This window comes from Haemaphysalis longicornis, unplaced genomic scaffold (genome assembly GCF_048455015.1).
Source record: "Haemaphysalis longicornis isolate Haplotype H1 unplaced genomic scaffold, Haemaphysalis longicornis Haplotype H1 scaffold_6, whole genome shotgun sequence".
NCBI lineage: Eukaryota > Metazoa > Arthropoda > Arachnida > Ixodida > Ixodidae > Haemaphysalis > Haemaphysalis longicornis.
In genome coordinates, this window is record NW_027526407.1 from 59691396 (window position 1) to 59705370 (window position 13975).

The 13975-nt window shown below is 47.5% G+C and overlaps 2 protein-coding genes across 4 annotated transcripts in view; one reads left to right on the forward strand and one right to left on the reverse strand.

Annotated features, from left to right (window-relative positions):
- The window catches only part of LOC144142771 (uncharacterized), a 43930-nt gene extending 34216 nt beyond the window's left edge, over positions 1-9714 (reverse strand). Inside the window, exon 1 of one of the 3 annotated variants that reach the window (XM_077674484.1) lies at positions 9016-9124. The gene's annotated coding sequence lies outside the window, so the exon portion shown is untranslated. Of the gene's footprint in view, positions 1-9015; positions 9125-9401 lie in introns of those variants that run through there. The other 2 variants (XM_077674482.1, XM_077674483.1) reach the window with 2 other exon arrangements.
- Positions 9715-9825: 111 nt separating this feature from the next.
- Positions 9826-12648, forward strand: Mrpl43 (mitochondrial ribosomal protein L43). The gene is made up of 2 exons (XM_077674486.1): positions 9826-10396; positions 12434-12648. Exons 1-2 carry the CDS (start codon positions 10021-10023, stop codon positions 12595-12597), a joined length of 540 nt encoding a protein of 179 aa, XP_077530612.1. The 5' UTR covers positions 9826-10020; the 3' UTR covers positions 12598-12648.
- Positions 12649-13975: the final 1327 nt, after the last annotated feature.

A 13975-nucleotide genomic window follows, 5' to 3' on the forward strand; every position in this document is an offset into this window, starting at 1 on the left:
GAAAAAAAAAACGTTTTGTTTGCGTTTTTAAGGCTCGTATATTGCGGGTGAAATCAAAACTTGTCGAATTGATTCGTGAAAGTAGAATCGCACTTTCACCCACACACACGCTCGCTCAACGATCATCAGTATCGCCACTACAAAATGAACTTGCCATTTCCAAGCCATTAAAACATTACTACGGCGCCTGTGCACACTGTCAGATCAATTTTTTTTTGCACGCACACCCAGCGTCATAAATGTGTTTATTTGAACTTGAAATGACGCTGCACTCGCACTTCGACTGCACCGCAGTAACTACTGCGGAGCAACCGGAAGCTTATAATAAACAAGCTTGGTGGGCCGCAAATTTTAGTACAGATACTTTCATTCTTTAAGCATCGATAAAATGTTGACATGTTCTGGACTTAGCTGGGCATGCGCACTTAGGAGCTGTCGCCTGCGGCAATCAAATAGGAGCTGTGGCCTGATGATAAAATGGCTCTTCCCAGGATTAAGATCGTACTTGGAAAGGTGTACAGGCGTCATAAACAACCTTTTCATTCTTTAAACATTAACGACACCCTGGCATGTTCCAGATATTGCTGCGCAAGCGCAGCCAGGTCGTCCTGTCGACTGCGCCAGAGGCAAAATGGCTGCTCCCAGGACTAAAAAAATGGCCGCGTGGCTGCTCCTTTCGTTGCAAATATCGACAAAAGACGATAGTCTTTGTCGACATTTGTCAAGTAAATGTCTCCCTTCGCTTTCCCGCTCACCTCCTTTTCCCCCCTTACCAGACGGTGGGCACTGGGCTGAGGCGCTGGGCAGCTCCGACCTGTCTACCCAACGAATGGTCACGGCGAGGGCTGCTGCGGTCACCGGTACGCCGGTCACCAAGGGACTTTAAAGGCTCAATAAAATGTTTGTCCTCCTTTATGCTGTTCCTCTTCCGTCGCACTCCTAGCTCGCAAGGTAAACACACTAAAGGTTTGCTCACGTCAATTTAAATTTACCGCGTTCCACTGCTCCAGGCCGAGTGCCTCGATGCCAGCGCTGCCGTACGGCGGAGACGCACGTGAATTGAGTCGCCTTACTACAACGTTTATAGAATCACGTTGCCATTCTTCACGTGCGATCCAAGCGGAACGTGGAACCTATCCAGTGGAAGGTTTCGTGGTTGTTGCCGTTTGATTTCTTAAATACCGCCATGAGCTATAGGCGCGCTAACAACAGCAAGCGACGATTTTCTGCAATTGGTGTATTTCACTTGCTATCGCAAAAACCAAGCATTCATGAATTCGTTAATAAAGAAACACTGCAGATATCACTCATAAATTGATTTACTGCCTCACATTTGCGCAATGTCTTGTTCTTGTTCAACAGTGTTAACAAGTATGAACATATAAACCGGACTAAGACGTTTAGATTTGTCTGCGAGTATATAAGAATATTGCGCAGACTTCATTTCACTTCGGCCGGTTGGCTGAATCGAGTCACAGACAGACAGACAGATAGACAGACAGACCAAACTTTCCGCGTTTAAGTAGCCCAAGAAGGACTATCGTCTTTAAAATAAAAGTTGGAAAGGTCCCCACGCGCCAAAATGAGCCCTCCCCAGTCGGAAATCGACCCTGCAACATGGCGCGTACTATTAGAACGCCTGTCCGCCATACGGAGGCCCGTTGTGCCGCCGCACTGCACGTGGCAGTCGACAGACGTCCTCCGACAGTAATTATGCACGGTTCCTTACAGCGTTCCTTCTCTCACCCTCTCGTCTGTCGTAAGAGCGCAACGTCGTTCTTGTTTTTTAGCCCGCCGTCCATTTTAGGGCGCACGTACGAACACGTCACCCGCCCGAAAGAGAGGCGAGACGTCTGCGCGCCGCGACGACTTTACGACAGTGTAGTGTAGTAGTAGTAGTCGTGGTGGCGGTAACGGACTACATAACGACTCCCGGCGGCGGCGGCAGGGGTGAGAGTGGTTATGTGGCGCGTGCCAGCAGCCAACTCGCGGGTTGTAGAGCTCCGATTACGCGATATCCGGGCCACGTGCCGCCGAGCCAGCTTATATTTAGAGCTATTTTCGGTTTCGTCTAGTGAAGGAACCAAGACGGCAAAAAAAAAAAAAAAAAAGTCAGGACAGTAACGTGCGGCGTGACCATCTGGTGCCCGCATATGTTGGTGCGCTAGAAGTACGATTCAGATTAGGGAGACAAGGCGGAAATGCATACACGTTACCGAAAAAAAAAAAAAAAAAAGACAGGAGGGCGACTTTGGGAAGCAAGTAACGTTTGCCGAAAACTGGAGATTCTACTCTTGAATATAGGAGAGCTAATGAACTGGACAAACTAAAATGGCAGAAGATGAGTGAATAAGGGGTTTAAAAAAATGCGGCAGTGTTATCAGCGGCTATATAGCTCGCCGTACATTTCAGATATTGTGGGTTCAAATCAACCTTTAACTGCACTACAGTGAAGAATAAAAGTAAGCAAAACCAAACGACGCGGATTAGGGAAGGTCATAAAGTGTGTGAGCTCCTCTTCCGTCGGGTTTTCAGCGAAAGAAATACGTTATCTTGGCGGCTAGTGTGCTCACGAACAGATATGTTCTGCTATCACTTGTTATGTTTTTCGTTTTTCTCGTTTTGTTGCCGTGGTATCTGCCAACGTTACTAGAATAAGCTATTCTAGTAACGTTGGTATCTGCTGCGTCTGCATACATAATAAGCCAGACGTCACAGCAATAAACTCCAGTTGAGGAGTCAGCACTTGTGTATCACGCCCTTAACCTCCCTTTCGTCTTTTGCGCTGTTAAATTCACCGGCGTGGGATACCAACAGAACTACCCCAAGCATTAACGCTGACATAGAGATCATATATAGCGAGTAAAAAATATAGATGATTTCATAATTGGCAAGCTAGTTTTAAGAACACAAGTTTTGAGGACGGCTACATTTGAGCGCTGTGGCGTTCATCTAAATTAAAGATAAGAGGAAATAAAGAGTAACATCAGAGCGGAGAACCGGTCCCGGTACGGTACCCGTTGTTCGCATGCATGCACAGGTGTACCGGGTACCGTACCGGGTACCCGGTACACCTATAACTCTCTAAAGATGACGGGAGACCGAAGGACGACGGGCCTTCGCTGTCCATTCAGGCTCGCCAGCTCGACAATGAAACGGCGATGAAGGTGAAATCGCGGGGTATACGGGAACTCTTATCTCTATTATACGAACTTCGGTATTTCCAGCACTGTTTCTGCATATAATATAGCGGCAGGTAGCGACGCAGTATAACAAAATAGAAAAAAAAAAATGAAACAAGAACTAGCCTAAAGTTGTGACGACATTGCAAATTATCCTCTACTATCGCAAGGAGCATACCCCCATTCTGTTTGTCACCCTTGTAGCGGGTTCGATTCCCGGCCGCGGCGGCCGCTTTTCCAATGGAGACGGAAAGCAAAAACGCCCGTGCGTACGAGATTTCGGCGCACGTTAAAGACCCCAGGTGGTCAAAATTGATCCGGAGCCGTCCCTACGGCGCGCCTCATCGCCTGCGTTGTGTAGGCGCGTTAAACTCTACAATCAATCAATCAATCAATCAATCAATCAATCAATCAATCAATCAATCAATCTGCGCGAGGATAGCATTCCTCTTTACGCGCGTTTTTCTGTTCCTTTTGTGGTTACGATACCTTTACTTTTCGCAGTGTTTTATTTGTCGTTCCTTGCTTCATTTTGTACGGGCGTTCTTGGCAGTTTTGAACGCCAGCGCCACCATTTTTTTTGTAACGTCACGCCGTGACAAGGCGCCCCATAGCTGAAGGAAGGGCATACGGATTAATTCTGATCGCCTGGAGAGCTTTAATGTCAGTCCAGGTCACGTACGCATAGACGCGTTCATTCTGCGTTTGTTTTTCGCGCCAAAAAGAGAGACCCCGCGGCCCTGAGAAACCAACACTGGCGTCCTCGTGTTCAGCAGCGTATTGAGTCACCGAGCCACCGGCAGTGGGTTCGTAGAGCGCGAAAAGACAGAGGGCAAATTATCGGCGATAAAATGATAAGGAGAGAAGGGCTCGACGAAACAATGACGGGAAATAAATATCAGCGGCAGCTGTCGACTTTCGGTGCAACCGCCTGGCTTCGACTCGAAGCAAAACGGCGGGCCCGGGTTCGCGTCTTCGTTGCCTCTTGTCGCACTCATATCGCTGTCAGTATCTCGAGCCCTGTTTCGAAATCAGATAACGCGACAGGCTACGATACAGTGAGCATCATTCAACAGCTGTATCCGCAGCACCCCACAAGATGTGACACACTCCGAAAGCAGTAAACAACGCGGACAAGCTTATAAACGCGAAAGCGTTCGTTTGGACTCGAAAGGTACAGAATATGGCGCTGTTCGTATACCCACAATACCGGCGAGTCCGCTCGTCGATTGGACACCAGTGCCTTCCCACTTATTACGTCATAAGGAGCGCCTAGGCTTCCTCATACATTTCCCACCTAGAGATATCTAACATGAACTGAAATTTAGACCGACGTGCGCAGAAAAATCAGCCAGCCCCTTTCTATCGTGGCAGGGAATCGAACCCACCACGTTGATTGTGAAATGAGGAGAGCGCTTTAGTTTACCAGACGACCACAGAATAAAAGGACTGACAAAACGGTTGATGCGGTAATTGCGAAAAGCGCATAAACCGTTTCGTCTGCCCCTTAATTTTGTGGTCGTCTGGTACACTTCAGCGCTCTACGTTTATTCATGTCTCGAAACCAAATAGCCCACACACCACACCACAAATAACCCACACCAAGATTTTTACTGGAGTGTGAAATTTGCGTCGAAAAAGATAAAGTACCGTTGATCGAACCTCATTATAACGAACACTGATACAGCGAATTATCGGCTATAGCGAACTAAATACGAGTTTTGGTTGGTCGCGCTTCGTTTCAGTGCCACTTGTTCTTTTATAACGAAAGTGAAACTGTGAGAGCCGCGCGCACTATCTGATATAACGAAGAAACATTTGACCAGTAGGCTGATAGGATACTTGGGAAAACTCCCGCGGCGTCCGAAACTGCAGAAGTAGAAAAGGCCCCTTTGTTCGTGGACACTGCGGAAAACTTTATCCCGCCCAGTGCTGTGAATAGCCACCAGACAAAGATCACATTCTTTCTCGAAAAAACAGGAACGCGGGCCTTGTTTTGTCAAATGAACGTCGTTCTGTTGTAATTTCCCCGCTCATGTTCTGGTTCATTAAGCTTGAAATGCCACAAGAAGAAAGATAAAGGTTACCTCGGTTATAGTAGGTTTGAAGATTAAAATAGTGCGTTTTGGTATCAAGGATTTTTGCAGGAGCCCGATTACCGATCGAGGCGAACCGATTTTTAGCTCTACTGTTACCGCACGAAACTACCTGAGATATCTTTTTTAGGTGCGTAGTACCATATAGGACCACACAATGTCCGTCCGCGTCCGTGCGCAGAGCATTTACAATCGCAAAAAAAAAAAAAATCACACAGGCACCGACAGGATTCCAGCCTGTGTCTGGTACAGACCAGACAGAGTTAGCGTCAGTCGTTTACCCATTGGGCTACGACTGCGTGAGTTAGTACAACCCGAGAGTCAAACGGCTTACTGCCTCGCCTATGACAGTGCGGAGTATACGTTAGGATTTCCCAATGTCCGTCCGCGTCCATCCGTGCGCACACCACCATCGAGCGAAGATCAAGCGAAATTCGATTTGGGCCGCCTTGAGTTGCAGTTTCATTTAGGGAATAATCAAGGTGCAACTCAAATCGAATGACGATCGGGGCGCAAATCGGATGTCACTCGATACGATATGGGCAAAACGAGGGAAACCACCACGAAGAAAAGCCCCGAACCAAAGGAAACTGGTCTGCTGACCTAACCGGACATTAGAGAACGTCCGGTTGCAAGATAGCATCGGTCTTTCGCCCGATGACTGGACTCCAGAACCCGTTTACCGATGCACTTCGCGTTTTTTTACCGCTTGCGACATTACATACGCACTGCGGTGGGCACTGCGACAATGTATGTAAAGGCAGCAGGGATGCAGGGCTAGTTAGAAAGTTGCTCTTTGTCTTATTAGTTAGGGCCTAGACTTTGAAAAGCGCGTTGTCTTTAGGCGACGACTGGCAACGAGCTTCTCAAAGTGTTGCCTCGAAGGCAAGCCAGTATGCATCCCCCCAACCCCAAAAAAGAAAGAAAAACAATATTCTATTTTTGAAGCAACGGAAGAGCTAGATTTTTTTTTTCGCTATTTACGGCTTGTAGTTTACGTTGCTGTTCAAATTAGAGCGGGAAATAGCTAATCATTAGCGCACTACGAAAATCGCCAAGGTATAGGCAAAACGAAATAACACGTTATTAACAGTCTGACAGCGTTAATCGTGCAATATCGTGTGAAATAAATCAGCACCACACTCTTGCTTACATTGTGGCGTAGCGAGAATGAAGGTGAAATGGACCTGGAAAGGGAACGGATTAACTATAATTTATTAACAAGGCAAACATGTGCCGCCCACAACTCAGCCGAGAAATCAGTTGCCCCGCACACGACCCGCTACACCGGCATTCTTGCCCACCTTGTTATAGGTTCCTTTGGTATGGGAACATACCCACTTGGGGGATTGGTCAAGATCGGGATTTTTGTGGGACCAATGTGCCCGCTTTACGAATCGATTATCTGAAAGCAAAAGCTTTTGGATGGACAAAAAGCACGGCTCGCTGCACGCGAGCCGTCGTCGTCAGCACGTGCTCGAAACGCCGACCCGAGGCGTTCTTTTCGTCGTCATCCTATTAAACTGCCCGAGTATAAACTTTCTGAGCTTAGACATAACGTTTCGCTTCGAGGTATTACGACGTCAACCGGTGCTGCAAGTTTGACGTACAGTGAGCACTTTTTCCGGTGGGTTCCGGCTGACGACGGTAGAGCTCAAGTCGCGACGTTAGGCCTAGCGTTCAATGTTTAGGCTTAACTTTGGGCAACCTTCAAATGTGTCTGACGACAAGCCAAGCAAGGCCATTATCTTTGTACGTCGAGCTTTCAGACTAAAAAGTGGACTGGTCGGGCTTCGGAGGACGGCATGCAACATTTCGATGACAAGGGCTCGTCAGTTGCAAGGAATTTTCACGTTAAGTCTCAATCTAAGAGCAAGGCTGAAGACGGAGATAACAAAGGAACAAGTAGCAGACGACGAAAAACGAGGCCACGCAAAACGCACAGCATACATTAACTCAGACGACAAGAAAACGAGAATGCTTATCCGCTCAGCGGTTATCCTTTTTTTCTTGAAGCGACCACCTACTTAAAAGTTTCGCCACGAAGAATACTTTGCTCTCGTTTTCATAACGTACAATTTTTCGGAGAATCTTGTCCACAGAGAACAATTTAAGCAGTGCCGCTGCAGACGGTGCTGAGGGGAAAATTACGCACGCACGCAATTTTGGCGACACAAAGCAGACGAAAATGACCCGGAAAATGCCTATCCTCGTTTTCCTTACGTTTATGTTCTCACACAAGGCAGAAAAAAAAAAAAAAATTAGCGAACGAAAGTGTCATTCCGTGTATTTTTGCTGCAATGAGTTTCTCCAGGGAGCGACAGTATTTGGCAGTTCAAGCAGGGACAAAAAAAAAAAATCACAATCGTCTGCAATGGAAAAAAAAAAAAAAAAAAAAAAGAAAAGGGGGCAAGGAGAGCCAGACAATTACTCCTCGCCACGCGCGGTCCAAATACAGATGGGTCAGCGAAAACTACGGAAAAAATGCTTGCTTGTAGACCACGATAAGATAGAAGAACAGCACATGGGGAGAATCTCAAAGACTTTCGGTGCGCGGGCGAAAGAGGCGGCAAAAAAAAAAAAAAAAGAAAGAAAGAAAAGAAAAAGAGAGAAACTGAGCACCATCAGCAAGTCCAAAAGATCGCGCGCAGTAAGTACTAGCAGACGACGACCTGAAACCAGTTATCTTACCAGCTCCGCAGTATCTTTGCGATGCACAGTCAGAGCCATCCCCACTCACGAGAGTGCCGCGTGCAGGCATATTATATATATATATATATATATATAATGCTATAACTACGTTATATACCCAGCATACACCACGATCAAACGAGAAAGTGAAGCGACATGTACAGCACTGATCTATTCGCGCTAGAAAAGACGTCGTGACAAAAAAAAATACAAATAAAACGAACACCACGATAACCAACGAAAGCGAAATCTGATCATAGTCTGGCAGAAGCATTATCCGATTGTCTAGGCGAGGCATTTCGCAAAGAGAGTCGTAACATTCAAGGGTGATTTTTTTTTCTCATCATTGACCTGGCCTTATCACCGCCGTATCCCACAATGCCACAACGCTGAATCAGCTTGACGTACGCGCCAGCAGTAACTAATGAAATAGCGAGGACAATGGCTAAACGAGAAATAAGTATCGCACGCTACTCAATAGAATTTAGTTGGAAAAACTCTGGTAGGAGTAACAAGTAAATTATATTCAGTAAAGTAATCGAATAATCGGAAGATGAAACAGACACTCATGGGTGAAATGAGCCAGATTAAACGTGGTTTGTGTAACGAAACGTACGGTAATCCTTGCAGACAGGCGATTCGCCAGAAATCCAGCACCGTCGCGATTTTCAGGCGGAGTCAGAAAGCGCGCCACGACAAGAATCACGCCCGAACAAGCTCCCCTGGGATGATTAGCCTTCCGCAGAAATGAAAAAACAGAAGAAAACCCCAAAACCCCGGGAAAACCGGATATAACAGCAAAAATTACAGAAAGAATGCAAAGCTAGTACAATGCGCGGCAAAAAAGATCGACCGAAGCGGGTAAATCACGCCAGCTGCGAGGTCCGAGCATCAGGCCCCGCGGAATTCCATACTGGCGCGCAGTATCGGCTTCGAACGCTCACCAAAACTGCGCAAAAAATCACGATCACCGCAACCGAGGGGGTAGCGAAATAACGCGCCATGAAAGGCGTGGCAAAAAAACTTAAACTAAAATCGTAGCGTACCGTGAGATCCCTCGGCGTCGGGGAAAGACCAGGCCAGCAGCAGATCTGAGCAGATCTCCGATAGCAGAATGCCGCGATCTCCGATTTTTCGCGTCCACAGAACAGCGCGCGCTTGCACATCACGTAAGCCCGCGCTAATGCATGCTCTCGGCATGCTACACCAGCGAAATCGCGCCCAAGAACGGAGTAAAGAAGATGCCGGGAACGCAGACGAAACCAGTTAAGGCGGCGACGCAAGCCGAGAAAAGTGATGCATAGGTTAGCAGAGCACCGGTACTGGTTAAGCGCGTCCGTCGCGGTGGGGTTTCCCAATGTACTGCGTTACGTGCTGAGTTTGCAAATGATGGAGAAGGGTGTGTTCCGCGTAGACAACGGGACAAGCTTACCTGATTTTAGCTGCTGCCGGCGTAGTTTCCGGAACGCGGCTGTTCGATTTTACAAACCGGCGGGTGATGATGCCAACGCTGCGGTTTTCGATCGTCGCCCTTTCCTTTTTCGATTTTTCGCGGTCCAAGTCGGGGGCCCGCGCTAACAACGATCACCGGTCACACCCCGTAGACGCCTTCTGACGCTGATCAAATACCGGGGCATGACGACGGGTCTGCTTCGAACGCCCGCGGAACACGGTAGTGAGCGCGAAACGACAGCACACCCCAGACCGCCCTTCGACTCTGGCGCGAACGAACGTTGTTCTCTACTTTTGGCTTTTGGCTCGACTACTGGATAGGGCGCGTTCGAGAAAAAAGAACCAACAATCCCGCCAAATTTAGCAGCGAATAAGAAAGCGGCTTTGGCTCGGCTGCGGCAATCAGCCAATCCGCACGCTTCTAAAATGGCGTCGCCCTTGATGCGAAGCACGCTCGAGTAAAGTCTTCCAGTTCACTTTAGCACGAGTGCGCAGACTGAAATGCTCGTATGAGAAGGACTGTCTGCCCTCTCTAAACGGCGAATTTCTTGCCGCAGCTCCAGCGTTGGTTTGGTCGTGCGTTCGTTACGCAGGCGGATATGGCCCATAAATTGAGCGCGTACCTGAAAGCGCCTCTCAACAACGGCGTCGGTCGATATGTCTGCCAACTTCAGAGGCTGACGCTGACCTTCTGCAAGACGCACGGAAGCAGCCGCGGCATGCGAGAGTACATCGAGCGAGAGCTGGTCGACTTCGCTCGCGACAACCCAGGCGTCGTCGTGTACTTGAAGCCTCGCAGGCACCGTGACCCCTACATCGTCGCCGAATACCTGAACGGCGAACGCGACATGATGAGGGCCAACCACCTTTCGGCGAGCGAGCTCGTGAAGTGGGTGGACCACTTTCGCACCCGATCGGGCGTTCCCATCGTGCGAGTGATCAAGTACTGGAACACCAATCACCCCAGCGTCCAAGGTACCACGGGTGTTTCGTAACTCTGGCATTTGGCACCGCCAGCTCAATTGCCGCTTCTGCGAGAGCAGAGCGAGTGCACTATTTAGTGGCGTATGTAGATCTTTACGACTTATTCGTCGTGGGAGCAGTCGTTTTATCGTTGGGATGCGCTAGCTCCGATATAACTGGCGCAGTCGACAGGATGGTCGAACTGCGCAGGACAGTTAGCGACATGCCAAGATGTAATCAGTGTTGAAAAAATGAAAAGTCTATGACTTTGAAGCTGCGCATGGGAACTTTTGACCCCGTATTTCCAGTTAGTAAAAGACAAAAAGCGAATTATATAAAGCGCATGCTGTGGACGACGCGTTCCTAAATGTGAGCAAGTCTTTTCAGCATTAAATTTATCAGCATAACAATAGTGTAATTCCTTCCACATGACTCGGACTGCTCAGCACACCTGCGTCAGTCAATGCGGAAAGGTGTGTGAGGTGCGCTGAAGCTGATTAATTGAAAGAAAAACGACTTTGTTTTGAAATCTTCCCGTTGAGTGAGCGCGCACGCTTGTAATTGTCATCATCAGTTTTAGTGGATTGATATGAAGCCATGATGACCAGTCAGTGAATGCGAGTTGCAATGTTAGCTCATCTGAGAGGGCTGGAGGCATAAGCGCTAAAAAGTTGCGACATTGTACAATTATCCCGCAGTAAGGTGTGACAAAATAGTTTTTATATACATCGTAGCAATGTTGTTGCTGCGTAAAAGAATCCCAGCAAAAGCTATCAACTGCTGCCTTTTCTTATCTGCGATCGAAGCGACATACTGGGAATGCTGCCGACACCACGCGACTGCTGTGTTTTGATGTGCTAAAATGCTGGCTGAAACGGCAAGTGCCTGTAGTGATGGCACTCGTGGAAAGCAAGTTAATGCTGAATTGGAATTTTTAAAGCATGCAAAAGCGGAGCGGAAAGACCGCTCACATCTTTCTTTTCCTCTCCACGCTAACAAAGTGACTTTAGAAAAGTGAATGGAGTATCAACAATTTTATCGCTTGAAAATGCACAACCAAGCACATTTAGTGTTAACACGATGTGGCACTTCTGCAGTGGGGGCAGGGTACTAAAAATGAGCGTCACACTGCAAATTAATTGCCTCCTTTTGCAATCCCAGGTTGTGTAATGAATCTAAAACTGTTGCATGGGGCACTGTTTGTGAGTTCCACTCTTCAGACTTTTATAAGCGAAGCTTTCTGTGCCTTACCGATGGCGTTGTTCGTCCGAGTGATACGCACTGCAGGAATTCCAACTTTACACAATGGGTTTCACAAAACGATGATGATGATTAAGCGAAGGCACATCAAGCGCCTCAAGAAAAATTAAAGTCGTTCCACTCAATCTGAAAGCTGTCAGAAGTGCAGAGCAGTGATTCGCCATAGTGGGCTATAGTGCCATTGTCCACTCACTGCTACCACCCAACACATTTCAAATTTCCCGCCTTCGCAGTGCTCACCCGCCCCCTGCCTGAAACTGCGCCAGCAGGAGTTCTGTTCTTTTTGTGCTTGCTTTTCTCCCCACATGTGCCGGCGTTGCACTGCCACTTCTTTTCGCTTACTGTCGTAACAACCAACTCTAAGAGCGTTGCTAACTAAATGAACGCGGGCATTGCCGGTTAATTACATATATTCTGCCTCAAATGTACCTGCAGTTTTCTTTGCGCTAAACACCGGGGAGACAAGCACCAGCGGCTCACGAGTTTCGAACGCTTATGACTATATAGACCGCTTGGCTTTCGAAGCCCCTGGGTTACACCGCTACGACGGAACGCCGTGTGGCTCTACTTGGGTCCAGCGAGCGAGCTGCAACGACAAGGCGCGGCCCTAAAGTACTCTGCACTTAAAAAACGCTTTCTGGGGTTGGAATCAAACCTGGCTCCCTGGCATTATGAAACAAGCTTCGAATCTGAACTTTGAATTTGAGTCAGGTTGTATGGGAGAAAGCGTCGTGTTTTAACCATCTTTCTGTTAAGTAAGGGGCATTGATTTTTTTAATACTCTTGCAGGCTTCTGGACCCCCTTTACCAACCGGCCGACTGAGCAGAACCTCCTCAAGTTCCCTTGCGGGGAGCTCAGCGAGTTCAAGTCAGTCTTTCCGACTGCAACCGAACAGCTCCAAGCTCTCGCTGCCCAAGACGATAGCTCAGAGAGTGCAAATACTGAGAAGTGACAGATGTGTTAGAAATCAAGTGTTAGGTCATTAATAAAGCTTACCATTCGATATACTGCGTCCGATGTCTGTCCTTTGTGTGCATCCACTCTGAGTGTCGTTTATTGACACCCTTCTCTGCTCTCTGTTTGCACTTTGTGTGTCGTTTATTGACACCCTTCTCTGCTCTCTGTTTGCACTTTGTGTGTCGTTTATTGACACCCCTTTATGCATAGTCAGCTGATCATTGGTCAAAAGGTTTGGCATGTGTTAGAATTACGGGGGGAATGACACAAAGTCAGCCGGAGCGTTGTAGTCTGCGTCTACGAAACCAGCTAACGTCGGCTGTTTGAAGTGGTGCGAGAGAAACTGCTCTGTAGAATACTCTTTCCCCCGAAATCTGTCCCTCCGTAATGTGCGGCACAATGTGCTCTGTACGTTTAATGTGTGTGCCATGTGAATAATCGTTGTACACACTGCACCGTACCACAGCACGTTTGCTCACGTGATGTTGAGGCATGCTCAGTTCACGAGACGGAGTGGTTTTGTGTAAACGTGTGTCCGCTTGCGTGATGCCGCCTAGCAAAGAGAAGCTCTTGGATATGGAGTGGATCTGAAAAGAATGCTTGCGGTCTATCTGACAATTCTTACTCCAGAGTTGCTACATTTTTTTAAGCGAAAGCTTTCTCAGTTGAACCGATGGTGTCCTGTCAAAAAACTAATGCATTTCCCCATAGACCGGTTAGTGGACCAAAAAGTTCTGATAACAACTCTGGAAACGCAGTGCGTGCGTGACACTGGGCTTCCATTGTGCCAGAACAGTTACAGTAACTGTTCTGGGTTTTCAAGTAACTTACTTTAAGTAACTTACTTTCAAGTAACTTACTTGAAAATTGCGAAAAAGGAACAGTTCTAAATAAGACAATACATGCATCAGTCATGAAGGAGTACAGTAGTACTATACCTTTATCTCATAAACCACGTATCGGTACACATCTAGATTGTTCGTAGATGTGTTTACTCAGTGCACGAAAAATCATCACATGGGTTCGTTCTTGGCTTGCGATTCGGGTATATTTGAAGGTTTGACGATTGAATGCACTTCAGTGCTGGTTTTGACAGTTCTGATGCGAGAAAGCTTTTGCGCTTCGCTCAACTTTCTTTTGGGAGGGATGGTAAAGTTTTTCTTTTATTGTTGATACCCTGCTTGATAGGTTCTGCCAATTCCCTATCTTATATGTTAATCCCCCTGTTTGAGATGCGTGTAACATTAAAATATGAAACCTATCTGTTTATTTGTGTTCTACGCTCTGATGTGGAGCCAAATAAAGAGTACAGCAGGCCTTGCATACAATCTGTGCTCAGCTTTAACAATGTGCTTTGGGTGCAGGTGGGTGTG